We start from the raw sequence: 25,406 nt of genomic DNA, 5'->3' as shown, positions 1-25,406 counted from the left end.
GGAGCTCTTAGCCCGCCTTGAATACTCCCAAGGACCCATTAGATTCTTTAGACTAACCACTGAATAAGAAATGCTACTTGAAGAAAACTTGAAAGTCTGAAGATTTGAAGTGACAATGAATAAACTCTGAAAATAAAAATTGGCAAAAGCAAAGACATCCCAAAATAATTAAAGAGCAAACCCCAACACAAAAATGGAAAGACACAAAGAAGAAATGAAAGAGAAATAAAGGTAGGTCATAACACAGTCTACTCTTCCTTTCGAGAAACTTGAATGAAAGAGTGAGGAGCAATTGATACGTTATGGCAAAAAAGATAAGAGAATAAATAAAACGATAAAATAGTAATAAAAAGATGGGTCGACCCAAGCCCAACGGGAGATCATCATAATCTCTCGACTCTCGCTAACAACAACATTAAGTCAGGAGACCTAAGGTCTCCCTCCTCAATCGGCAACTTAGAGGCAAGATCTCCCAACCTCCATCTAACAGCGACACAAAGGCAGGAGACCTTGGGTCTCTCGACTTCCCTCTTGCAGCAACGTAGTGGTCTCTCGCCCCTCCTCCAATGACAGCAACGGTCTCCCACCCCTTTCAATTATAAAGAAAACCTTCTAGCAATTGTTAGCGAGGTAGGAGATCCACGGTCTCCCACTACCTCCTTTGTTGGTAATATTGGCAAGAGACCGAGGGTTTCCGGCCCCCTTCTCTGATGACGACGGTCAAGGTGAGAGACTCACGGTCTCCTGCCCTTCCACCAATAATGGTATGCAAGCAAAAGACTTGTGGTTTCCCACCCCTTGATCTTTCGAAGACCCATGACAGGGGACCATTCCTATCCCCCAGAGAGAAGCAAAACCATCAAATGATTTTCCTGTGTACCAAGAAGAGTCCCATGCAACGTGTAAACTAAGATAATTCTGACATCTGAAAATTCTTCTGAGAAGATAAACATCATCAATAAAAGATAAACATTATTTGTAAAAGTCTTAATTTTAGTGGACTTAAGATTGTTCAATGCCCCTCTATAAATAAGCAAGCGATTATTATAAAAAAATATACCTCTAATATTAATATAAATACTACTCTCAAATTTTCAATATTTAATTTAAATATCAAAGTGTTTGTGCAAGAATTTTCTTACGCCCTTTGATAGTCCTTTTTCTTGCAAACTCAGGTGACTTCACAATTATATTTTCAGTTAAATAAATTTATTATTATATTCTAACAATATCATTAACATATCCCAAATCATCATTACAAGCAAGAGACTGCCTGTTTGGTATAAATGTATACTTGCCTGCCTTTCTACACGGGGAGAAATAATGAAATCATTTCCAAACTTGAAATATGCCCCAATCACCCATTAAGCTGCCTGCCTCACTGCATCCAGATTTTCACTATTAACAGTCCCGGAGCTGATGGCGAGAAAAATAGTGGTTTGCTTTCTTAGCAGTACATATATATATATATATATATGTATATAGTGGTTTTGCTCCAGATATTGAAAGAATTTTGAATTTACCATTAACAGATTGAACGAACTGTAAGGTCAGCACACATGATACAATGTGAAGATTAGAAGATGCACAGAACACAACATGAGAACTTCGCAGATCGCCACACTCGTAAGGCAATCAACACTCCTCAAACAGCAAGCACAATAATAGCAAGACGGAAGGAGAAGGGACCAAGCATCCAATTTGAATGGTGCAAAGATCATGGAAAACAACAGATGGATTGAAGTTCAGTGAATCCTTTTCATGCAGATCCAAATTCTGAAAACCATTTCTCATGTCTTTCAATGTCAGCTGCTGAAACACTGGGTTGAACCTTGGTCAGGGCCTCTTCAAAGTCACACATAGCAACTGGATCCTTGGAAATCTCGTCCTTAGACATGTTCTTGATTTCTTCACGCGTCTTTCCTGCAATCTTGCGCCTCATGCCATTTAAAGAGGCATCCCGACAAACATTTGTGAGATCATCTCCACTGTATCCCTCTGTCCGACGAGCCACTTCATCAATGTCCACATCAGGAGCCACCTGAAACAGATGGCAATCAAATAGTTAGGAACACTTGAACAAACCACCAAGAGCTGCTGGGTACCTCTCCCAAGAAACAAAGGCAACTTCATGAAAAGACAAGAAGCCAGAAAAACATGCTTTCCAAAATTTTGTTGTCAACAAGGAGCAACATAGTTGAAATTATCAAAAGATGAGTAAAAGCCACAAGGAGCGATTTCAAAACCATGGAAACAGGAATAACAAAGTAAAATGGACTAGCTTTCTCATTCACATTTTGTTCACCACAAAAACAATAAATATCAAGTAATCAAATAAATTAGCAAGTAAAACCATATATCAAAAACAAAAGCAAGTAAAACAACCACCCATTGCCTTTCTTCTGTAGAATCTGCAATTTACTTCACAAGGCCCAGAAGAAAAGTATGCAACAAGATTATTTTATCCTAATATATCCATTTTTTTTTCTAGTTGCAAATTTCATCATATTGTTTTCCTTTACAATCTGTTCTCCCTATTGGTCTCTAGCTACAAACCATCTTTCCAGTCCGCTCATTTTCTTCTTTTCTAGGTAGTGAAGTTTTAATCAAACCAAAGCAGCAACAATCTGCCAGGTATACTTGGAAGTCAGGTTTAGTGCCTAGACTACTGTTTCCTCAAAGGGGCTGAGCTTGGCAGCAACAGTAAAGTGCTTCTTTGTGATTGGAAAATCACATATTCAAGTTGCAGAAATAGCATCCTTGAAAAGAAACTGTCGTGCCTACTTAACGCAGTGCACTCATGAATAAGGGAGGTCATATAGGCTGATATGCCTTTTACTTAAGAGCATGGCTTGGGCGATTGTACTTTGGCAGTTATTACTTTTGGCGGGAAAGAACTCCCATGTGACTTGGGGAATTAGTATAAATATAAACTGATCTCACCCAAGGAAGGAATAAGAAGATTCATTCAATTCAATTCATAATTCCTCCCTTCAAATTCTCTCAATTCCCTCTCTTTCTCTCTCTACCTCCCCATTCTACAGAATTCGCTCAAGAATTCTTGTCAAATCCTTAAGATCTGACAATTTTGGTGTCAGAGCTCATCCTAGGCCGGGCTAGTTCGCTGTGAACTCGACACGATGGCGGAGGAGACGGAGATGAAGAATCTGGAGTCGCAACTGCAATTACATGAAACAAATTAATTTCAAAGAGTAGTTGATGAAATTACATTTCAGGTCATCAAAAATACTTTTTAACTTCATAAATTCCCAATAACAGTTTAAGATTGATTCTGTACGTAGATGAAATTGAAATCACATATATAAGTGCCAACCCAAAGGATTTTTTTTTAGAGAAAAAAAAAAGAGTTGAAACCGGCCAAGGGATCTTAAAAGGATAGCATCAATAACTCTCATATGTTCATTTTTAACCTTAGATAGGTAGTGCAGTTTTTAGTTTTGACACAATTTGGCCTTATCTGGTCCAATGGCTAATGGAAGATCTCATTTCTATCCATTATATTAAGGGACTGTTAACCCAAGAAAATGGATTAAACATAGAAATAAAGGACATTACAACTGCTATTGCAAAAACCTTATTTGCGAGGGTAAAAATATTCGTCAAATTCTAATTGTTCGCTAAGGTTTATAGTTTAATCAAGCACACCTTCCCCCTTCTTAATACACTCTAGCTTCTTACCATAAAGAACTACAATGTGGGCTTGTGGTTTCTGTAGATCTTTTCTAGCAATTCATTAACTATTGTATCAAACTTGTCTATGTTTTGCCTAGTATAGCTTATTGGTTTGATCCTAATAATAATATTGCAGGTCCATAATTTCAGACTAAAATATCGAGGACCTTGATCCCATAGTTTTTGATGGATCTTCACTCAAGTTTTCCTCTAAATTTCATATATCCAGTGTTGTGAAAGTCGAATGCCAGCTTCCCAAACAAGGGTATCTGAACACTTTTCAATTTTAAGAGCAAGACTAACATCATTAGAAATAAGAACCATGGAAATAGGCACAGATGAAATTATTACCCTAAGATAATATCCCCACATATAAATGCAAAATAGAATTTTAGGAATAACAAATTGTTTATCCATAAGCCAAACAGTTGAATTTTTGGTAGAATCTTGGATTTTTAACACCAACAATTTGAATTGGGAGTTCTATAGCATCCGTTTTCTGGTAGTACAGCATTATGCTTGCTACAATAACTGTTTATCTATCTATGGGAACATTGAGTGAATATGGTCTATGTTCACTAGAAACTGAATGCCCCTGTAAGAAACACAAGTCTCTTTTCCCTTTATTTAGGGTAAAAATGAGTTATTTAAATTGCAAGTGATATATATGCATGGAGAGGCATTCTCTTCTTTTCATCAGCTATAAATTGTTCCTGATTTGAACTTTTACAGTATTGAGCCCCTTCTTGAGTGCTACTAGGCTGGCCATCTCCAAATGTTGTTTTGAGTGAGTAAACTTTTCCAAGTTACTTTGAGAAAAAGTCCGGTCATCATTCAATGATGGGTTTTCTTATATCTTTAGAATATACCGTTTTCCCTTATTAACTATATTTAGATTATTAGTTGATATTAATGTTGCCCCATAAGTAAATTCACTTAATAACCCATTGCTTGTTTCCAAGTCCTTCAAATTTATTGTCTTGGACGAATTTCTATGTCAAAATGTCTAGGTTCAAAATTTCCTACAATGTTTTTCCTTAAAAAAAAAATTTTGATGTCTTAATGTTTTTGTCAACTCATGAATTGCTTTCCCTTCTAGGACAAGATCCTGAGAACCAAGTTTCTCTCGAGTTAGATCTTGATTCTAACCGTATCCACCATATTAGGCTCAATAATTGATACATAAGATATTTTGGTCTTATGATACCAAATTATAGTATCAACCAAATTTGTTTTGAGTATCTTCCGATAAGACTTTGAAGGGATTATAAAATCTATTGCTTAAAACTATTGTTAATATTGGAGCATCTATTCCTTGTTTTAGCCATTTATCCTTATATAAAACCAAATCTATATGTGAACAGAGGATAAGGATAGGTATAGGAGACCTGATACTTGTTAGAGTTGTCAGCTATAAATAAGTACCTATAGTTCAATTGTTGATAGACCACGCCAATAATCTGAGAGATGGCCTATTGTGTGTGTCCACAACCAGTTATTTGGAGTACTGGAGGGTTTCATTTTGTCCATGCAAAAACTGTGCACTGTGATTAGGGTGGGTTTGTAGTTTTTCTGTTCAAAATTACATTTAGTGGATTTTGACAATGTAGAGGGATTGTGGACATAAATATTGAGGCCGAACCACATTAAATTTTTGTGTTCTTGCTTTCTCTTGATTTCTGCAATTGATTTGTGCGATCCAACCCCAAACAACCATACATGAAACTTCTTCCATACTGCTATTTTCATTTCTAATGCGAATGTCTACCTATCCTTTAGAAGAGAATTTTTTGTTAGTGTTTACACTAAAATATACTCATCTTCAATAATATCCCCTTCTTTTTGAACAATTAACATGAAATATCTAAACTTATCTTTCCTAGGGATAACTTGATTTTCAAGTCTCACCACAACAGACTCGCACTTCTATTTTAATTTTTAACTGAACATATGATACATATATTCAGTCTTCAACCTGCTCAACTTGAAGCTTTTGGATCATTGGTTCAAGTTTAGTGTTCTAGCCTTTGTCTTATCACCAAGACAGTATTGTCTGCAAATATCACAAACCAAAGCACCTCCTCTTAGACATGTTTAGCATGATCATTCATCACAAGAGTAACAAGATAAAGGCTTAGTATAGATCCTTGATGGAATTAAATGGTAACTGAAAAGACTGTAGAATTTTCACAAGTCGTCCTAATCTACGCCTCTACTTTATGGTGCTTTCTTTTTTTTTTTTTTTTTGCTAAGTTATGATACATTTTTTTAAAACCTATACATAACCAATCCAAACTCTTTTCTTCTCATAAAACAGTCATAAATTTTCTCCAAATCTTTAAATACCATATGCAAATCTTTCAATTTATGTCTAGGCCTTTCTGTTACTCCTCAATAAATAAATAGCTTCCATTATTGACCTATCAAGCATAAAACCAAATATATGATCCCCATGCATTTTCATAATTTTGTTAATTATAAAATGCCATCTTTCCCCATGCATTTTCATACTTCTAGGTATATTATCTGATCCAATTGTTTTTTAACATTCAACATCTTTTTGTAGCTTGCTTTATTTTTATCAGACAAATACATCTATGGAATATGTAATTCTTTTGGAGTTACCAAGATGTTTCAATATAATATTTATTTCTCTACATTGATTGCAAACTTTTGCACATGCTCCTTCCAGCACTCATCGATCACCCCTCATTTACCAATACATTTTGGTTTTCATCTTTTATGCACTTCACTAGACCCAAATTTTTTTATTTCCTCTCATTGTTTAAGCCGGCTTATATATATATATATATATACATATATATATATATATCCTTCCCATCTTTTTTGTCATGCTGATGGTACAAATCTTCATAAGCTTTTAGTCTGCTTTACCAACTGCCTTCTTTTTTCAAAAATATTTTGTCAAGTCGAAGGTAGGCTGCATTCCCCAATAAAGAGATTTGAGTTAAAGTTCTACTAAGCTAGCAAAGAAAAACTTTTAACACAGGGACCAGCGCATCTAGAGCTTGCTAATTGCCTACTCGCCCACACATTATTATCTTTGCATAAATGTAGATTTCCCAAGTTATCCTATCTTTTCATTGAACTCTACTCTAGAATACACAAATGAAATTGCACATTCTACAGCTCCACCATCATGCTTTTTGAGCAAAGCTACACTTTTAGCGTCACGCGTTTCCTTCCATCTCATTTTTGTTAACTGCACGGATCAACTTGTTTCATATTTTCATCAAATATTTTTAATGAATCAACTGACTGCATCAATGCCCATATCCAGTATCAAATCTGCAAGGGGTCTTGCATTTTTGTGGACAGATGTGAGTATAGTTAGTCCAAGATCATACATTAAGAACTGCATTATGGAATATCAGGACTCTGACAAAAAAATCTATGTAGTGGTGGACACAATAATTAGAAGAAAAATCGATACTATGTGCCTCCAAGAGACAAGATAGGTTAGAGAAAAGGCTAAAACATCGATACATGCTGGATATAAACTTGGATTTCAGAGAAGGATCATAGAAGGAATGGAGTGGAGATTGTTATGGATAATGAAGTGGATGTGAATGATAGGAGATATGATTATTACAACAAAAGTCATTCATCAGAAGTTAGATTAGGAGAAAAAAATTAAAGAAGATTTAAGGAGTTGAAACAATGAATACCTAGAGGAAAGAAGATCATTATAGTAGGTAACTTAAATGGTCATGTTGGTAAGATATGAATGGGTAAGAGGAGGTATATGGAACTATGGGTTTGGAGAAAAACATAATGATGGCATAGCTATTTTTGGCATATAAGTTCATCATAATTAATACTAATATTTTAAGAAATGGGATGAACACTTAAGTCAAATATAGAAATGGCTTATCAACTACTCAAATAATCAAACATAGAAATGGTTTATCAACTACTCAAATGGTCAAATATAGAAATGGCTTATCAACTACTCAAAGACTATTTTTCTTATGGGACAAGAATATTGCTTATTTTGTAAGGATTATAAAGTGATATCAGGAGAATGACTAACCACTCAACTATCATGTACCTAGGGTTTACCTAGGGTTTGGATTGGAAATTGGGAGAATGAGGGGGGAATTTAGCAGAAGAATAGGGAGAATCAGAAGAACAAGAAGTGAGGGAGAGTAAGATCGAGAGAGAGAGAGAAAATGGAGGGGGGAAATCACAAATATTCAAATGTATTGATTGATGCCCATGAATTATGCTGGATCAGTCTTATATATTGATCCAGATAGCAGTAATTTGGCGTTAATAGGGCTGCCAAATATTCAAACCAATTATAACTGAAGGCTGTTGCCTTCTAGGTACAACTCCGACTACTTCTAAATACAGCTGGTTCAATCCAAACTAAGAGCAAATACAAACAAATGAATACATCTATACCACCCCTCTATACCCTTGGATCCTGACAGGCCTTATAACATTTCTTGTCCCCAAGAAATGCCACCCCTCCACCGCTTCCAATATGCTTTTTCCTTCTCTTCCACAACTTGGATGGCGCAATCCTGAAAAACTTTTGTAAGCCCAACACATTGCCCATAGCTCTCTTGGACTCATCAGCTGAAACAAAACCCGAAGCAACCACTCGCTGGTTGTCGTAGTGAGCAGAATTTCTGGCTCCTTTAGCTCTTTTCCTCCACTGAAACCTCAATAGAGATCTATTTGTTGAAGCCATACTTTCTGTCATCTCCAAAGCAGTGTTTTGCTTAACTGGTACACAGTACCATAACCTTCCTTGAAAAATTGAATTATCTATCTCATGCAAGACCTTGTGTCCAGCCATAAAGCCTGCTTCCGTTCTTTTCTGTAACTGTCTTCCGATTACAAGTTGTCCCCATACTTCCTTATCAAGTCCACACACCCTCACAATATTGGAAGATATGTCAGCTGAGGACATACCTCCAAACATACCATTTCCAGCAATAGTAAGGGACTCAAATTTCCTTGCCTTTCTTGCCGATTATACTGATTGCATAGGAAATGATGAGAAAGTTCCACAGGTTCTTCAATGGCTGAAACAAGGCCTCCATCACTACCTTCATTCCAAACATGATTTAAAATCGAATTATCCAATGAAGCAATATCCCTTACTGGAATATCAGCTGCATGGAAGCTATCTTCATAGCAGTTCTTATCTCCAATCTGATTTATAGCTTGCATATCAACCGGATCATCAGCTTCCTACTATTGTACAATGTGGTCTACACGGATCTCCACATCCAAACTCCTTTCATCTCTGGAATCTTGAGTTACCATTGATAGGTTCACGTCAGATGGTTCCTCAAACCCCTGTAAATCAAAATCCTATTGAAATACTCCAGCTCCAACTTCCTCAATATCAACTAATTTTACAGTTGAAACCTCCTGATTCCATGCAGACAATTCAGCCACATCTATTTCTTTCTGTTTGCCAGAATATTCCTCTTCGTGGACTTCTTTTTCCAAGGGATCAGATGGTCCCTTTGGATCTACAGTCCTAACAATCTAATCGTTATAGTTTCCTTTTAGATAATGCTTTTCAACGCTAAAATTATTCCCGATATTGCAATCGTTCTTGTCATTGATTCCTAAATCAGAATACTTCTTCTTCTAGCCAAAATCTAAAGTAGGCGAAGAATCAGTCTTCCACAATCTTGACTCCTTAGGCGGCTTCATTTTCAGTGACTCATGAGGAGAATAAGGATTTTTCGTAGGATCTGATAGCTTCTCTATAATATTTGAATCAGAATATTCTCAAGAAAGCAGTGTTCTAAAACGCACTAATTGCTAGTTGAGCGCCAGACTAGGGCCTAGGCGGCACCTAGGAAAATTGTTGTTTTTTAAAAAAAAAAATTGCTATAAGTTGGAAAGACAAGTGAGAAGAGCTGCAAAAATGATGAAAGAAACTGATAAGCTATCAAAATGTGATAAAAAGACGAAAATAAACATATTATTGAATAATACAAAAAAATACATCAAATGCTCATTTTTACTTTTATTTAATTATAAATTGCTATTATATATATATGTATATATATGTTAAAATTAATTAAAAATATATTAATACAATATATATGTATATGTATATGTTAATATTGTTGTTATATATATACACACACACACATATAGACACAGCGACAAAGGAGATGGACGACGACAGGCAACAATTGGTGGGGGCGATGGATGGACGAACGGCGATGAGAGACAAGAACGTGGCTGAGAAGGACGATTGGTGATGGCGATGAGAGAGAAAGCGATGAGACGATTGGCGACAGCAACAAGAGATAGAAATCGATGGAAGGATATAAAAGCAAAAGAGGAAATCCAAACGGGTGTCCGCCGCCGCCAGCTAGGTGCCGCCTGGGCTGCCGAGACACAGATTAATCAAGCCTGGTGCCTAGGGGTGTTGATTTGCAGGAAATTGCGGTGACCAAGGGCTACCTAATGCCTCGGTGGTGACTAGCTAATGCCTCGGTGGTGACTAGGCCGTTGCATTTTAGAACACTGTTGGAAAGTAAACAAACAGGTAATCTAATGGCCACTAATGTACCGAACCTACCAAAGACGCCACAAGCATGGAGGATAGAAGAAGGAATCAGCACATACAGGTGTAACAACCAGTATGTGCGCGCGCGCGGGGGTGCGGGCTAGAATTGTAATCCACATGCTGAGAGAAAAATCAGCATGTGCAAGGGAATTCGATTAGAGAGGAGCAAATGAGAGGCGTAAATAGCTTAGAAGAAGAGAGAGAGAGAAAGGAGGCTGATTTTTTGGTAGAGAATTCTGAAGAGTGAAGGCCTCTTGAATGCCCTGAATTGTTCTTGTTCTTTGCTGGTAATTTCTAAAAGCTATTGATATTGGGTCATAATATTGGATACCTATCGAGTATCACATCATAATCTAACCTAATTTTGTCTAGCAAACATTATCATGTACTGGTCCATCATCCATCTTCTGAAGTCATCCCAAATTTCACGCGTGTGACTAAACTCCTCTCCCCACATATCAACAACACTGTCTAGCTTCTTATCCACTGCCAATTCTACAAATCCAATATGGTTCTACCTCTTCATCATCGTAAATCACCACTACAAAATATAGAGTCAATTTTCATAAACCACTTCCAATTTCGTGATTGGCTTCCAAAATCCACTCGTTATGTCTGTCAACTTCGATGCAACCAACGGAATTCGTCAGATCTACTTCGCTTTTCAACAGTCAAACTTGAATCAAGAGCGAGAGAAGTCGATGTTCCAAAACAAACAGAATTTTCTTTAAAACTTGCTTCTTTGAGTCGTAGGAATTCTGCCAGCTGCTGATCTAGATCACAAACGAAATTCGTCGGAATTACATTGCCCTTCCACTTTCGAACAAGACTCACCAAAATTCCACCAGGCTGTGTAAATTTTGCCTGCCTCACTCCTCCTAAATTGATCGTATCGGCTGCAGCTTCTTTGAAATTCTCTTGCAAACAACTTCGAGGATGGGATGGCCTTGCTCATCTGGGAATTCCGACCAACTAGAACTTCCTTAGGAGTCGTCATGATCACGCTTGTCTCCAATACGAGCCCAACCGTTGAGAATTCGTCGAAATCACAATCGGATTTGTCTAGCCAAGTTGCCATCCAATTCAGAATGGCCTGCTCATTTGCAATTTCTGACCAATGCTCCTAAATGGATTGACTCCAATCACACCACCAAAAATGGATCGACTCCATTATTCAATCAATTCATTGTTGTTTCCTGAATCGCCTCATGCGATTTGTTCTGTTCCGCAACCAATCGCCGATCAACTAACGCTCCAAATCCACTTTATTATGGATCGGCGGGTGTGGTTGGTTTGTCCCAAATCATTGTTAACTCACTTCACCTGAGTCACTAGAAACCCCATCGTACAACACCTCTGAATTTTTACAGCCAAAATTCAAGATTCGGACTCGTCTTCAAGACTCGGACTCGAATCTGTCGGAATCATCGAAATTTGTTGGGATCTGCTTTACTTCACTAATGACGTTCGCTAAACTTAGCTGGCTCTCTATGATCACATGCAACATGTAACATCCCGGTAATTCGGGAATAATTAATAACTATTAATCTAATCGAGAACAGCTGATAATTATTAATTTAAATCGGGAACGGTTAATAATTATTAAGTATTGTATTTACTGTGATTATTGAATATTTGTGGGTTTAAAGGAAATATTAATTTATTTTGGTGTTAAAGAAATGGGCAAGTAATTATTAGATATTTGGGGGTGTAAGAGTTATTAATAGTTGGTGTGTAAGTGGTAATTTCTGGAAGTGTGGGGGCGTAAATGCAATGTTCAGAAACTATCTTGGGATCACTTTAAATTTAATGGTGTGTGTATATATGTTGAAGGAGCTGCTAGCGCGGGTGGCATGCGCACGAGAGGAGGATGGTGAGGTCGCGAGATCAAGGCTTGGGGCTTGCTTGCGCTGGAGGGGATTTTGCTGGAATTTTCCAGCCAATGGCACCCACCCCAAAACGATGTCGTTTTGGGGGCTGGAGGCGGTGCAGCTAGGCTACCACGCGGCAGCTATTGGTGGCCCTTCCTTTTACCTTTTTAATCCTTTGTTTTAGTGTGTAATCGGGGTGATTTCAACAGCAACAGAGAAGCTAAAATTACAAAGAAAATGGAAGCGTGCGAAGGCTGGAAATGAAGGGGAAAATCCAAAAGAAATGGTGGAAAATTCCGTATAATTGAGGTTTAAATGTTCAAGTAAGTGGGGTAAATTGTGTAAATAAATTTGTACAATTGGAATTTAATTTGGAGTGCAATTTTGTTAATTTTAGGAGATTATATTTTATTTTGCAGCGTGCACTAATTTAGTGGCAAGTGGGCAGAAAAACGCTGAAATCAGTTAATTTAAGGCAATCTCTTTACTCCCTTGCGAGTCTCCTTTGATTTATGAATTTCATTTCCTTCCTTCACCCAATTTGGTTCTAGAAATTATTTATATACGTTATGGATATTGATTGTGTGAATTAAATTAAGTTAAATTAAATAGAAGACTTTCGGGGTTTAATTCGGTAGATGCTTACAAGGTATTGTATCGCCCCTACTTTCCTGGGAATAATGCCAAACCTGATTGGGGCTAAGCTATTAGTGAGTCAATTGTGGTTGTGGGTACCCTCCTGAGTGAGTTGTTGCAGTCGGGAGTCCCGGGATTTGCTTGTATGAGTCGTAGGGTGTGGGATACAGAGCTACTAACTGTCGACCGTTGGGTCGTGGCAGTTGATGGCTGGATGTATGGGCGTCGGTTATCAGCTGTTACAATGGACTATAGACGGGTCAGGCAAGCTTGTATCGCCGGACTCCCACCATTGGGGTTGTGCGTATCATGATGTGAATGTGGTTTCATGTCGATGCGAGTGGTAATAACAGGCGGCGTGAGCTATCGTCCAATGAGATAACATGTTGACTATTTGGTGACACTGGGGCGAACCGTTATCGAGTCGAGGGCGACTGTCGACTGGTTGCTCCTAGTCACGGATTGTCGACCGGTACTTGATCACTGTCGACCAGCTCTACCATTATGTGGCATATTGCATGATATTACAGTGCATGGGAATGGGCTTACATTCATTAGGGGTCATGCTTTGTATGTACGAGGAAGTGTGCACATTGGCATAACCCGGTTGGCCTGTTGAGTGCCGACTTGGATACAATATGTGAGCATATGCATTTAGAGCATTTTGCCTGTGTGGGTTCTTATGTGGGCGTAGCATGACCTAATGCTTGGCTTATGGGTCTTGTCATCACGTTAATGCTGCATAAACCATTGCATTCATTATCTGTTGCATTGCATAGTTACCATTCGATATGGACTATGATATGGAGTTGACCATCAATAGCTATAAGTGGGAGTTGGGCTCCATATAGCTATGACTAGGGGTGAGCAAAAGTTCGGTTAAACCAAACTAACCGAACCGAACCGAAAAATTTGGTCGGTTCGATTTGGTTTTTCAAAAGAAACGATTTGGTTCGGTTATTTTTATCCTTAAAAATCGGTTATTTGGTTCAGTTCGGTTATTTTAGTAAAAATAACCGAAAAACCAAACCGAACCGAGTAGCAATAACCCCCCTCTCTGCCGAACCGAACCGCCCCCCCTCCCTCACGCGGGTGTGGCACCCCTCCCCTGCCGAACCGAACCGGCCCCTCCTCCCTCACGCAGGCGCGGCACCCCATGTCTGCTACTGTCTTCTCTTCTCTTCGTCATTCTCTCTCTAAGATTATATCCCTCTCTCGCCATTTCGTCTCTCTTCTCTTTGAGATCTAGATGGCCACAGCACTACCTCATCTCATCTTTTCATAGATCTCAAATCTAGTCGCGCGGCAACACTGCCTCATGGTCATCTCTTCGTCCATTCTCTCTTCCTCCACCATCCCTCGCCGTCGCCGATGGTGAAGATGAAGGCTCTTCGAGGCTTCGTAGATCAGGCCACCTCATCTCTTCTCTCTCCCTCCACCATCCCTCGTCATCGCCGATGGCGAAGACGAAGATGAAGGCGAAGGTCGGAGACGAAGATGATGCCGATGCTAGCTGCTGCCGATGGCCAGAGACGAAGATGACGCCGATGCGAGCTGCTTCCAATGGCTAGAGACGAAGATGACACCGATAGTTTTTAGGTAAGTTTTCTGGGTACAACTTCTCTTTTACATTGAAAGTTTGAAACCTAAATCTAATACAATCTAACCATTATATGCTTTTAATTTTTGGGTATGTGGGTCATCGTGGTTGGGGGAATCCAATGATCGATTCCGATCATCGGAATCACCGGCCGACCATGTGGCCGGCGACAACAGCAAGGCAGTCTGTTGGTTAGTTTTGTGTTCCAGTTTGTTTACGGTTCATTTTCAGTTCGGTTCGGTTCGGTTAGTATGGTTTAGGCTTCGGTTTGTTCGGTTTCGATTTGTTCGGTTAGTTGGGGTGGCTCGGTCGGTTCGGTTCGGTTCGGTTATTACATAAAGTTCGGTTCGGTTCAGTTCATAATTTTTTGTCGCCGATGGTGAAGATGAAGGCTCTTCGAGGCTTCGTAGATCAGGCCACCTCATCTCTTCTCTCTCCCTCCACCATCCCTCGTCATCGTCGATGGCGAAGACGAAGATGAAGGCGAAGGTCGGAGACGAAGATGACGCCGATGCTAGCTGCTGCCGATGGCCAGAGACGAAGATGACGCCGATGCGAGCTGCTTCCAATGGCTAGAGACGAAGATGACACCGATAGTTTTTAGGTAAGTTTTCTGGGTATAACTTCTCTTTTACATTGAAAGTTTGAAACCTAAATCTAATACAATCTAACCATTATATGCTTTTAATTTTTGGGTATGTGGGTCATCGTGGTTGGGGGAATCCAATGATCGATTCCGATCATCGGAATCACCGGCCGACTATGTGGCCGGCGACAACAGCAAGGCAGTCTATTGGTTAGTTTTGTGTTCCAGTTCGTTTACGGTTCATTTTCAATTCGGTTCGGTTCGGTTAGTATGGTTTAGGCTTCGGTTTGTTCGGTTGCGATTTGTTCGGTTAGTTGGGGTGGCTCGGTCGGTTCGGTTCGGTTCGGTTATTACATAAAGTTCGGTTCGGTTCAGTTCATAATTTTTTATCGGTTTGATTCGGTTATAACCAATTGCACACCCCAGCTATGACTCGAGAACTCCGGTATGTGATTGCGGATCATGATATGAAGTTGACCCTCAATAGCTATGAGTGGGAGTTGGGCTCCAGATAGCTATGACTCAAGAACTCCAGAACTCCGGTATGTGATTGTGATGAGAGCCTCGAGCTCATGTGGATCATGTTGTGGGAGCCTCGGACTCATGGATTTTATGCCAACCAGTTCATGGTTGTGGCAGCTTTGTATGCTGGGACTTGGGTGCCAAGATGTGCATTTCTTATGTGGGCCCCAGGAACCGTTATGTACATTGGTATATATTATATTGAGCACTGGATATTATGTTGCACGATATGTCATGGCATTTTCATATGCAGCATTGCACTTTGTGGGGTGTATTCTGGGTGAGGGATGTATTCCCAGCATTACCATTGTTATGTAGCGAAGCGTATGCCGAGTGTGGTTTATTTTTTATTTTACCTTTGTCTTGCCTACGTTTGGTGGGATGTATTCTAGTGTGGATCTACACCCAACTTTACCTCTATTCTGTTGTTATGCTTGCTGAGTCTAGTGGCTCATCTTGTTTTTTCATCATTCCAGGTGTGGAAATTGACGTCGTGGCTAGACAGTTTGGTGTGTCAGTCGTACGTGACTGTGTGTACAAGGCAATCCCGACTTAAAAGATCCATGAAGTGCGAGTTGTGATCAGGAGCTCGATTATTGTGGCTTGTTTGGTTTGGTTGGTTGTTGTGTTGTTATGTATGATTAAGTCCCTGAGTGGTGTGTTTCATATTCATTTGGCTTCCACTGTTGTAATATTTGGGGCAGAACCCCAATCCATGTATTTGGAAATCCTAGATCGTCACACAACAACTCTAAGGAACAACAACCAAGATCGCAATTCAATGGTCGAGGATCACCGACTCTACTTCAGCTTCACACGCCACTACTTTTGATTTCCATAGTTGTCTCCAAATTCCAAGAATCAATCCTCCTAGTGTCAGAATCAAATTTTGAGAGTCAGTTGCATTGAACAGCAAGTCTAACAGTAGTTGTCGTTTTTCGTCAGAAATTAATCAACAAGAAAACCGCTAAGGATCGATGCTCTGATACCAAATGATTGTGTACCTAGGGTTTGGATTTGAAATTGAGAGAATGAGGAGGGAATTTGGCAGAAGAATAGGGAGAATTAGAAGAACAGGAAGTGGAGGAGAGTAAGATCGTGTCACAAGCTGCGACCGAGATGCCCATTTAATTTCTTATTTTATCTTCTTGTTATTTGTATTTCGTTTATTGTTGTCACTTTCTTGCTATTTGTAATTTTGTATTTCCATTCTTAGCTGTTTAAGATTGTTAACCTGGAAAGGCCCACAAGTAAAGGCCAAAATAGGACAAAAGCGGTTGTTATAACCGCCTGTAGGGAATGATCTACTGCGGCAGACCCTTGCTAAAAGTGTATATACATATACTCTCCAAGGCACTCTTGGGGAGCATTATCGAATATCTTAAAGAACAATCTAAATTCTCTCTCAGTTTCTCTCTTAACTTTTCTCTCCCTCTACTCTTTTCTTTCCTTACTCTTCTCTAAATTCTGTTCAATCTTTCTTGGTTACTATATTCGATTCTCACCGAACCAGAAAAGTTATTGTCACCGACCAGAAATGACAATTTGGTATCAGAGCTCGTTCCCGGCTTGAGCTTGGTGAGTGAGTATACAATGGCAGAAGGAACCTGCATGAAGAACTTCGAGTCACAGCTGTAGCAAGTCAACTCGGCCATGTCCGAGTTCCAAGGTCAAGTGGACCAACTAGAGCTGGGGAATGAATGAAACCATGAGCCGATCATGGCAGTCAATCGTAAGGTGGAAGGTTCCATCGAGGGGTTGGAAAGGAGATTGGGCAGGGCTCTCTCTCATATGCGTGAAGATATCACGCAAATGAGGGAAGAAATGGGAGCGCAACTTCAACATTTCATGGTTATGTTTACATGCCAGAACTCGGAAAGGATTGCCCCGAGCCTATTATAAGAGATAATGGAATGAACCATGGGAATGGAACTTCAGAAATTGAGGTGGAACAAGATGAGGAGGTAGAAACTGTAATGGATAGGGGTAGAGAGGTGCAGGGACATCATCAACATCCAGGATTTCCTATGCCTCAGATGGAGATCCCTGTTTTTGAAGGAAATAACCCCAAGTGATGGGTGAGAAAGTGTGAACGCATGTTTGACTGTTATAACATACCAAAAGGGAGAAGAGTGACCTTTGCAACAGCTTATTTTGATGATATGGTAGATGCTTGGTACCAGGGTTGGACTAGAGTAAGAGATAATCCCACCTAGGAAGAGTTTACTGATAAACTGTGCGAAAGGTTTGGGGAAAAGAGTATGTCCGAAGAATTTAATAAGCCAAGGCAGGTGGGTGAAGTAAAACTTACTTAAGAAGGTTTGAGGAGCTGAGGTCACTAATGATCAATCATAACCCTCACTTATCCGAGGCTTACTTTGTGTCCAATTTCTTAAGTGGCCTCAGTGAGGATTTAAGACCCATGGTAAAGATGATTAGGCCACAAATTGTTGAACAAGCTGCGAACAGTACAAGGTTGCAAGAGATGGTGGTGGAGGCCTTGATGAAGAAGCAAAGGCAGTAGCAGAAGGCCATAACTGTTGGGAATTCGAATCAAGGAGGAAGAGGATTCCACCGTGATGCGGGTTAGAGGCAACCCAGGGGTGAAAAGCTGGGGGGGATCCAGCTCAAGTGGAAAGAACAATGAACACAGGAGGCCACCGGGCTTGTGTTTAAGGTGCGAGGATAAGTATTATCCTAGGCACCAATGTAGACGCCAACTGTTACTGCTGGAGGGAGGTCCTCAAGAAGGCTAAGAGGAAGAAATAGAAGAGTGTGGGGGGTCAAGAGAAGAGGATAATGGAGAAATTTCAATTCATGCATTGAAGAGGGTGACAACCAACAAAATAATTAAGGTGGAAGGAAAGGTGAGGGATAGCAGCCTGCTAATTTTGATTGATAGTGGAAGCATTCATAGCTTCCTAGATGAAGTCACCCTTGAGTGTGACGATGGCAAATGGTAGTAGGGTGATGAGCAAACAGCCTGCCATGGATTTAATTGGGAGATGTAAGGAGAAGAATTTGAGGTAGATCTTAGGCTGCTGCAGTTATGTGGTTGCAATGTAGTATTATGGGTCGATTGGATAAAGGGGGTTAGCCCCATAAGTTTTGACTTCAATCGAATGGAAGTGACATTTGATAAGGGGGGAAAGAAAATGACTCATAGGGGAAAAAGAAACCAAAACTTGCAAAATGATAACTGGGAGGAGATTGCACAAGGTAATTAAGAACAAATGGTGCCAGCTGACCCAATTGTTCTCAATTATGGTAGTGGGGTCAGGACCCGAAGAGATGACGAGTGGGGAACTGCACCTAACACTTAGCAATCAGTAAGGGAAGCTTGATCGAGTACACCCTCAACAACTTATTGATGAACTGCTGGTAGAGTTTAAGGACCTATTTGTTGAACCTATAGCCTTACCCCCTACCAAAGCCTTAGATCACTCCATTAACCTTAAGCCAAATTCGGAACCCATAAATATTCGGACTTACCGCTACTCCCCAGTACAGAAAACCAAGATTGAGAAAATGGTGAAAGAAATGCTAAACCAATCATTTATCAGATCTAGCCAAAGCCCATTTGCTTCACCAATCCTCCTAGTCAAAAAGAAAGATAGATCTTGGCATTTTTGTGTGGATTATCGCCAACTAAATGCCCTAACCATCAAAGACAAATTTCCCATACCCCTTATAAAAGACCTAATGGATGAGCTATATAATGCCAAGTTCTTTTCAAAACTTGACCTTCGTTCGGGCTACCATCAAATCAAAATGAAACCATAAGATATCCATAAAACTACTTTTAGAACTCACCATGGACACTTCAAATTCTTGGCGATGCCCTTCGGGCTCACCAATGCCCTTGCCACATTTCAATCACTAATGAACCAAATCCTTGAGCCTTACCTAAGAAAATTCATAATTGTACTTTTTGATGACATCCTTGTTTATACCCCAACGTTGGACCAGCACTTGAACCACTTACGAACCACTCTACAGGTCCTTAGGTCTAACTAACTATTTATCAAAAGGTCTAAGTGTTCCTTTGGTCAAGGTCAAGTGGAGTATTTGGGTCACTTGATATCGGGAGATGGGGTAAGTACCGATCCAAAGAAGGTGGAAGCCATGCTAGCTTGGCCCAAAGCCACAATAGTAAGAGCATTGAGAGGGTTCCTCAGCCTAACCGAGTATTATCGTCGATTTGTAAAAGGGTATGGAATCATTAGTAAACCCCTAACCGACCTCCTTAAGAAAGGAAATTTTAGTTGGGGGCAAGAAGCTAAAGAAGCCTTTGATAGGTTGAAAGAAGCAGTAAGCGAAGTACCTGTGTTGGGACTATCGAACTTTAGCAAACCTTTTGTGCTAGAGACAGACGCTTGTGGGATGGGCGTTAGGGCTGTACTGACACAAGAAGGAAGGCCCTTGGCATTCCTAAGCCAAGCCTTAAGTCCCAGATACCTTGGACTGAGCATTTATGAGGAGGAGTTCTTGGCAATCTTGATGGTAGTAGAGAAGTGGAGACACTACTTATAAAGGGGGAGGTTTATAATTAAAACAGACCATGAGAGTTTGAAGCATTTGTTACAACAAAGGTTACAAACTCAACTGCAAAAGAAAGGAATGGCTAAGTTGATGGGATTGGACTATTCGATACAATACAGGAAGGGCAAAGAAAATGTAGCTGCGAATGCACTTTTGAGATGCCACAAGGACGAGGCATTTTGTAGCCATCACCACTATAATTCTCAAGTGGTGGACAGCTTATAAGGGGGATGAACAGGTGATGAAAATCTTGGAAAGAATTGCTGTGGAATATAAGGAAGTGAAGGGCTATACATTGGTGGATGGTATGTTGAGATTCAAGGGGAGACTTGTCATTGGTGGCAGTGAGAGCCTTAAGAAAAAGATTTTACAATCCCTGCATGAGTCACCTCTAGGGGGACACTCGGGCATTCAAAATACTTACCTTAGGGTGAGACAAATATTCCATTAGCTCAATCTAAAGGCAGAGGTGAGGAGATTTGTTCTATCCTGTGATACCTGCAAGAGGTCTAAGCTGGAAAATATGGCTTACCCCGGTCTTCTTCAACCCTTACCAATACCAGACCAAGCTTGGTCTAGTGTGTCAATGGACTTCATTGAGGGATTACCCAAGTCTGAGGGGAAGGATAACATACTGGTTGTGGTTGATAGGTTCTCCAAATTCGCCCATTTCATAGGATTGGCTCATCCCACAACCCAAGAGATGGCAAGGGCATATCTGGATCGGGTGGTGGCACTACATGGGGTACCAAGGGCCATAGTATCAGATCATGACAAGATCTTCACAAGTACTTTCTGGCAGGAACTCATGAGGTTTATGGGAATCAAACTCAATATATCTATGGCCTATCATCCCCAATGGGATGGACAAACAAAGAGGGTGAATCAGAGTTTAGAAACCTACCTAAGGTGTGTTTGTATCTTGCACCCCAAAGGCTGGCACCAGTGGTTGACATTGGCCCAGTGGTGGTATAATTCCACCCACCACACCTCCTTAAAAATGTCCCCATTTAAGGCCAACTTTGGCTACAAACCTCCAATTTTGCCAGCCTTAGAAGGACATACCACTGCGGCTTCGGTAGAGGAGTACCTACAGCAAAGGAGGTTGATTCTACAACAGTTGAAACAAGAATTGGCTTCGGCCCAAAATAGCATGAAACAATATGTGGATAAGAAGAGGAGTGACAAAGAGTTGGAAGTTGGGGAGAAGGTTTACTTGACGTTAAGATATCCCCATTTGAAGTCAATAATCCAAGGGCTGGTGTCCAAACTCAGCCCCCAGTACTTCAGGCCATTTCCCATTACAGCCAAGGTAAGGAAGGTGGCCTATCAACTACAACTTCCTGAGGGATCTTAGATCCATCCGGTATTTCATGTGTCCCTCTTGAAGAGATTAGCAGGCACTGAACAAGCTAACCCCGCATTACCATCATTCCCTAAGGAGAAAGAGATGGTGGAAGAACCGAAGGCCATCATAGACAGGAGGGTGGTCTACAACCAAGGGGTTCCTCTTATCCAAGTCTTGGTAAAATGGCAACATGGAGACACCAGAAGCAGCTCCTAGGAATACCTACCAAGCCTACTCCAGCAGTTTCCAAGAGCTGCCAGTCTCCTTAGCATTTCTTGAGGACAAGAAATGTTTTAAGGGGGGAGGAATTGTCACAAGCTACAACCAAGATGCCCATTTAATTTCTTTTTTTATCTTGCTATTATTTGTATTTTGTTTACTGCTATCATTTTCTTGCTATTTGTAATTTTGTATTTCCATTCTTAGTTGTTTCAAATTGTTAACCTAGGGGGGCACATGAGTACAGACCAGAATAGGACAAAAGCGATTGTTATAACTGCCTGTAGGGAATGATCTGCTGCGGCAGACCCTTGCTAAGAGTGTATACACTCTCCAAGGCACTCTTGGGGAGCATTATCGATTATTTTGGAGAACAATATGAATTCTCTCTCAATTTCTCTCTTAACTTTTCTCTCCCTCTACTCTTTTCTTTCCTTACTCTTCTCTAAATTCCCTTCAATCTTTCTCGATTACTATATCTAATTCTCACCGAATCAAAAAAGTCATTATTGTCACCGCCCAGCAGCGACAGATCGAGAGAGAGAGAGAGAGAGTTTGGAGGAGGGAAATCAGAAATATTCAAATGTATTTATTGATGCCCATGAATTATGTTGGATTAGTCTTATATATTGATCCAGATAGCAGTAATTTGGCGCCAATAGGGCTGCCAAATATTCAAACCAACTATAACTAAAGGTTGTTGCCTTCTAGGTACAAATGCGACTACTTTTAAGTACAACTGGTTCAATCCAAACTAATAGCAAATACAAACAAAGGAATACATCTATTATCTATTACTTCTATACTCCTGGGTCCTGACATCAACATAAGCTTATGGTCCTTAAAGTCCATATCATAAAATGTAGGAGGAAGAATGACGCAATACAAAGGCCAAGAATCAGATAATGGGGCTTAAAAGGTGAAAAACAAGCTATTTTCAAGGCAAAAACATGTGGCAAAAAAGATTCGACTGTAAGAGAGGCTAACCAAATGTGAACGAAATGGCACACCATTTGAGATACGACAAAAATGGTTCTAAGAGAATCAAACAGAAAAGCTCCTAACCAAAAAGAGATTCGGTAGTGGAATGAAAAGGAACAAGAAAAAAAAATCAAAATTAAGAGAGCTTGCATCAAGAGTTTACATACATGTTGTAATGAAGAAAATTTGTGGAAGTATACTTTAGCAAGAAAAAAAAAGAACAAAAAAGCAATGAAGGCAATTTGCCAAGTTAAAAGCTTAAGAAAATTTATATCGACTTCACAAAGAGAGGAAAAGATATACATACACATAAACTACGTAAAGTAAAAGAGAAAAACAAAAGATTTTAGTCAAATGAAATGCATAGAACATGAAAATCAAAAAAGTACTAGTAACTTTGAAGAAGATAGGAATAAGTATTTCTCGAATTTATTCAATGACAGTGGCAAAATAGATATTACATCGGCACATCTTAGTAACTCTAAACAAGAAAGGTGTTGATGTTTTGCCCAAGTTATTATGCTGGAAGTCTAGAAGAAATTAGCGAAGAGAATGAGGATGATCAGATGGCGGTTAGGATGTAGGGTTTATCTATAATTAACTATAATTAGTAGGGGTATTTTACACTTTGTATTAGTCAATTATTTCCCCTAGGAAGGTCCACCCATTTAGTTTATAAATAAAATGGCAAAGGGACCTACAATCATAATCAATCATTTGTCATTCCATTCTCTTATTTCGAGTGCAGTGAGAAAAGAGATATGTCATGACCATTGGGTATTATAGAGGCAAAGTTGTAATTGAGTTACAATTACAGTTAGGGGGTATTATTGTAATAAGATATAATAGTTTGTTAGGGATATTTGGTTGTTTGTTAGGAGCACATGGGTGCTATTAGAAATTAGTTAAGAAACTAGCTATGCCTATAAAAAGGTCGATTGTAAGAGGAGAGGATTATGTTTTGAATTGATAAACAAGAACTGATTTCTCTCTACAATTCTCTTCCATTCTCTCTCTCATTTCTCCCTACTTCCTCCCTGATTCTGTTCAATCCCCCCCTTCAATTCTTCTCTGTTTCTTCCCCAAATTCCTTCCAATTCCTTCTAAGACTCTAGCTAAACCCTAGGGTCATGACAAGAGAGAGTTGTGATTAAGTATAGTTCTTAGAGTCTTCATGTGAGTATTGTATTCGAGAGATAAGAGAAGGAAAGTGAGAGATTCTTGTACTGATTTCTGAAAGTTCTTAGTGGATTGTTCTCTTCGTTGGAATGCTGGATGTAGTGCAATTTCTATGGCATGAACCGGGGTAAATCGGGTGTGCTGCATTGTGGTTTGCATTTCTGTTCTCTTTTAAATTCCGTCAATTATTTACTTTCTATTATTGTAAATGTGTTGTGATCGGTTCTAGTGAGAGTATTGAGTGATTATTAGGCCATATTAGTGTTCGGTTTCAACAAAAGGAATTACATGGCTTATAGACATATTTGTCCAAACAAAATAAAAGAAGCATTGGAAAAGATGACAAATAACAAAGCAATCGGACCAAATAATACCCCAATATAAGCATGAAAATGCATGGGAGAAAGGGGTTTTTTTTTTGGATAACAAAAGTATTTAATGTGATCCTTAAATCAAAAAGCATGTTGGATGAGTGACCAATAAACGAGATGGTCAAATATGTGGAAATTATAGAGGGATTAAGCTCATGAGCTACAAATGAAACCTTGGAAAGGGATAATTGAACTAAAGTTGAGACAAAGTAAGGTCTCTAAAAACTAATTTTGTTTTATGTTTGTTAGGTCAACAAAGGAAGCTATATGCATTTACTAAAGGCTAGTTTGCTAAGTTTTTCATTTTCAATTTCAACGTTCATTTTCATTATTTTGTCAATGAAAAAGGCATTTGGTTTCTCATTTTTTTTTTCACAATTTTGAAAACTCTAAAAAGGTATTTTCACAATTTTCATTTCATTCTTCATTTATTTCCCCTCCCATGTGTCACGAACCTAGGGTTCGTAATAGGTTAAAAGAGGAATTGGGGAAGAAATCAGAATTAAAGGAAGGGAGAAATCAGTCGAAAGAGGGAGAGATATTAAGAGGAAATGGGGGAGAAATAGTAAAGAGAAACCAAGGGAGAAGGGAGAGAATTGTAGAGAGAATCAGAATTTTATTTCATCAATTCATGCATACCTTCTTCTCTTACAATGGGGCCTTTATATAGATATAGTAGCTAATTAACTAATTTCTAACAACCTCCTAACAGCACTCGTGTGCTTCTAACAACTTAAAAATATCCTAACAACCCATTACAATTCTATTACAATAATACCCTTCTATTATTCTTTGGATCATGACACCATGCTCCTTACTACCAATAACTCAATTTTATTGAAAAATAATTGAAGCCTAACCACCTACCCTTCTTGGAAAGATACCACTCCCCAAAGCATCAAAATCCCCTGGGAATCATTGGGCAACATCTAGAGATGGTGACCCACCATCATCATGTGGCATCCTTTTTGTGCAACTCACCCGTTTTCTTGTGCTATCTACCATCATCGTTGTGGCATCCCATTTGACAATGGCAATGACATTGGGTGGGATGGTGGTGGGAGGCAAGACCATGGGTTAAAAAGTAAAAACTGAAAATAAACAAAAATTGTCAAACAAGCAAGCTTTTTATTTTTTTAAATGAAAACCTAAACTAAACACAAAAAAATGAAAAATGAAAACTAAAAGCTTAAATCTCTGTCAAACAACCCTTAAGATGCTTAATGGAAAAGTTCAGAGATAAACAAAAAGATTAAGGAAAGTTACAAAGAAACAAAAAGATTTACG

General features: G+C 39.4%; 1 protein-coding gene across 1 annotated transcript in view; it reads right to left on the bottom strand.

Moving 5' to 3' along the window:
• Positions 1 to 1,502: 1,502 nt before the first annotated feature.
• LOC127795018 (katanin p60 ATPase-containing subunit A1) overlaps positions 1,503 to 25,406 on the bottom strand; it is a 35,358-nt gene continuing 11,454 nt past the window's right edge. Inside the window, exon 7 of the mRNA XM_052326416.1 lies at positions 1,503 to 2,041. Coding sequence (XP_052182376.1) covers positions 1,760 to 2,041 — 282 coding nt within the window. The 3' untranslated portion in view covers positions 1,503 to 1,759. The remainder of the gene's footprint in view (positions 2,042 to 25,406) is intronic.

This window comes from Diospyros lotus, chromosome 2 (assembly GCF_014633365.1).
Source record: "Diospyros lotus cultivar Yz01 chromosome 2, ASM1463336v1, whole genome shotgun sequence".
NCBI lineage: Eukaryota > Viridiplantae > Streptophyta > Magnoliopsida > Ericales > Ebenaceae > Diospyros > Diospyros lotus.
This window is presented reverse-complemented; position numbering and strand designations above follow the sequence as displayed.